Genomic DNA, 3,711 nt, shown 5'->3' with positions numbered 1-3,711 from the left:
GCAGAGTTCAAAATAGTGGTGTCACACTACAAGCTGAGGCTGTGCACTTTGCTAGATCTAAAGACAAAAATCCAATCACAGCATCCATGAGTTATTTTGGAATAATACAAGAAATATGGGAAGTTGATTACGTCACTTTTAGAGTCTCAGTTTTCAAGTGTAAATGGGTTGATATACATTCTGGTGTCATGACAGATGACCTTGGTTTCACATTGGTAGACTTGAACAAGATGAATTACACTGATGAACAATTTATCATGGCTAGTCAAGCAAGACAAATATTCTACGTAAATGATCCAGCGAATAAAAAATGGTCAGTGGTTTTAGAAGGAAAAAACATGCATGGACATGATGATGACGATTCTCTTGATATACTTGAGACAACATCTGTTGCATCTAGACCCACTGAAGACCCAGTTGATGACGTTGTCGATGTCATCTAGGCAATTCGTAGTGATCACAATGAAGGGATTTGGGAAAAAACAATATCTTAATATGTTGTGATATTTTTTTTATTGACTTTATATGTATGTTCATCATAATTGAATTATTACTAACCTTGTATAATTTTTCAGGTATGTCGACCTCAAACTCAGGATCGGGAAAGACCAGACGTGGTCGAGGCGTCACACGATTGGCAGATGTGACAACCGGACGCGTGGATGGGCAGAGGAGACATGTTGACATCGACCCCAGATCAGGTCATCCATCAGGGCCAAATGCTGATAGGTTTAGGAGTTATCTAGGTAAGTTAGCAAAAAGTCATGTCTCTATCCTTCATGCATGTTGGGATGACGTCCTAGAGGTCGACAAGAACCTCTTATGGCAAGATATTCAGGTATGTTTGTACTTCATGCAATTTGTGATATACTTATATCTTTCATGTTTTCTTATCAATAACATGTTTTTTGTTTTAAACAGCAACATTATGATATTCCAAACACAATACAAATTAGAAAGAAAGTGTTATCGCATATAGCGATAAGATGGATGGATTTCAAGACAAGGCTGACACGACTATATGTCTTTGGAGACAGGCAACATGAAAATCCAAGTCAGCAATATACATTCACAGAGGAGGACTGGATGCAGTTTCGTGCATCTAGAGAGTCTGAGGAATGGAAGGTATGTTTCTTAACATCTGAAAAGTCTTTCATTGAGTTTTTATGATTTTACACTTATTTATATACATGGTTTCACAAGGTAAAAGGTTAGCCGCCCAAGAAAGACAAAGGCTAAACGATGCACCACACTTGTTATCATAAGGTGGTTATGCAAAACTGGAAAAGAAACTTAGAAAGTCTAGAGCGGATGCCTTGGGACTTGAGTCGCCGGACCTAGCACCTGCACCTGCTAGGTACGAGGATTGGAAGGCTGCTCGGACTAAATCTGATGGGAACATGACATCTTCCTCAGCTGCTTTGATCTCACAGAGAATTGTAAGTTCAAATTCTAAGCAGTTGTTTGATTGTGTATCTATCACAGCATGTCTTCTAAGTAACTTGGTTTTTTTATGTGCAGGATGAGTTGGTTGAGCAGCAGACTCAAGGCACATTTGTTGGCCAAGGTAGGGACGGCATTCTAACAACGGCCATTGGAAGGCCCGAGCACCCAGGACGTGTACGTGGAGTTCCTGGGGCGATTGGTCTTCATGACTACTTTGGCCCTACACAGAAAACCCCAACATCAATGAGTTAGGAGACACTGAGGCAGATGGATCTTCAGTGGGAGGAAAGGCTCAACCAAAGCATGAGATCAATGGAGCAACGATTCATGGAGCAGCTACAAGAATAAAAAGAAATACAAAAAACGCTTGAAGAGAAGCTGCATTCCATGACACAAGGCAACATGGGGACCGCTGAAACTCCCACACCACCTCGTGTCAGCACTAGAGGATCATGCTCTGCTGTAGAACCCACTCAGTATAGCAGTCAATATGAGTTGTTGGTTGATGGGGATCCCCCACGCATTGTGGCTGTCGGACGAGTGCTTGAGGGAGGGCAGACTATTCATGGTGTTCCCATATTATCCCAACACGTGCGTGTGACGATTGACGAGGTTCGGGATCCCCAGGCTCAGGTGCCTGTACCCACTCCAGAAATTAACTTTGTGGGGGAGGCCATAGGATCATTTATAGCTTGGCCTAGAGCATTGATCATGTCACACATCGCTACTCCACAGGTATAATGTCTTTTTCCTTAGTATTTCTATGTTTATTCTTCAAATATTTGTTGATAACTCTTTGACGTAAATTCTTATCTTCAGTTCACATGTCCTCAGAAGCAGCCAATTCATGATACAGTCATACATGAAGATGATGACATGGCTGAAGCGGAGGATGATCCTCTATCAAAGCTAATGACAACATTACCTAGGTTGAAGAAAGCATCATCAGAACTATATTGGGATTTGAGAGTATTTGGTCTTCCCCCACATGTGCCAGTATATATCACATTCTCTGATGCATTGGAGGTGATTGGGGGAGACAGGATGTTGAATATTTCCATCATTCAACTGTGGTGCATGTAAGATAGTAAATTTGGTCTTTCATATTACTTTTATTTATATTCTTATAGTTTCTATCAACTTAACTTTGTTGTTTTAGGTACATGGACACAATCGTTGTAGACCAAGGTCAGTCTTCCATGTACGGATTTGTTGAACCCCAGACCATTCAACTGTCTGGTAACACACTTCAAAACAGACAACATTATTTGCAAACATGGATGGATGAGTCAAAAAGAGACGTATACCTTGTGCCATACATTGATGGGTAGGTGTTGTTATATGTGGCCAGTTCATTATTATAGTTTCCTTAATTAGTTAAATAACTATTTGTCCTTTGTGATAGGTTGCACTGGCAGCTGATGGTCATCATTCCCAAAGCATGTAAAATTATATGGTTTTGTTCGTTGTATAGGAAGATGAAAAATGACTTGAGAACAATGCTTCAAGGGTAAGTGTTTCTCCAAAAATGACTTTGAATTTGATGTTCACCTTCAAATTTTATGATAAATATAGTCATATTAATTATACTTTGTGTTTTCAATCTGTACAGAGTTATTGGTAAATCTCGTGGTCAACTGGTTCAAATTTTGTATCCAAAGGTTGTAAGTCATTTATGGTTCTAATTCATTTTCTATGTTATTGAATGATCTAAATTCTTAACTATTTAGTTTGTCATTTTAGAGTAACCAGTAGCTAGATTCATGGGAATGTGGCTTCTATGTGATGTGTTGGATTAAGACCATCATTCGAGCTGTCATTACAGATGACTGGAATGAGGTAATGATGTATACCTTGAATACATTACAAATCAAATTCATCTTCAAACATATATGAAACCATAATGAATCTTTCTTGAATTTTACAACGCTTCAAGAGTACATCTCATATACCAGAGGACACAATTAGGCAGATAAGGCAGGAGTGGACCGCTTATCTTCTACAAAGATGGAGTTAGGAATAGTTTTATTTGTTGTTGAACATTGCTTAGTTTTAGTTTAAGTTTAATCTTGATAGTTTTGGTAGTGGATTATATTTTACATTAAGTAGAACTTTGTTTATATGAAACGCATATACATATTATACTATATTGTTCTGGGACAATTTTCTACTTTTCAGGTGTGATTTTATTGCAAAAATAAATTAATTTAAAAAAAAACGCCCAGTAGACGTCTGTTAGTGTACTGTCAAACGTCTATAGACGTC

General features: G+C 38.6%; 1 protein-coding gene across 1 annotated transcript; it reads left to right on the top strand.

Annotated features, from left to right (window-relative positions):
• Window positions 1-1,214: 1,214 nt before the first annotated feature.
• On the top strand, window positions 1,215-3,279 carry LOC128194911 (uncharacterized). The gene is made up of 7 exons (XM_052871393.1): window positions 1,215-1,439; window positions 1,522-2,181; window positions 2,266-2,525; window positions 2,606-2,773; window positions 2,852-2,956; window positions 3,059-3,107; window positions 3,190-3,279. Exons 2-7 carry the CDS (start codon window positions 1,834-1,836, stop codon window positions 3,199-3,201), a joined length of 942 nt encoding a protein of 313 aa, XP_052727353.1. The 5' UTR covers window positions 1,215-1,439; window positions 1,522-1,833; the 3' UTR covers window positions 3,202-3,279.
• The last annotated feature ends 432 nt before the right edge of the window (window positions 3,280-3,711 follow it).

The sequence above is a fragment of the Vigna angularis genome, chromosome 1, assembly GCF_016808095.1.
Source record: "Vigna angularis cultivar LongXiaoDou No.4 chromosome 1, ASM1680809v1, whole genome shotgun sequence".
NCBI classification, from domain to species: Eukaryota; Viridiplantae; Streptophyta; class Magnoliopsida; order Fabales; family Fabaceae; genus Vigna; species Vigna angularis.
The sequence above is the reverse complement of the archived record's forward strand: the minus strand, read 5'-3'. Positions and strand labels throughout refer to the sequence as shown.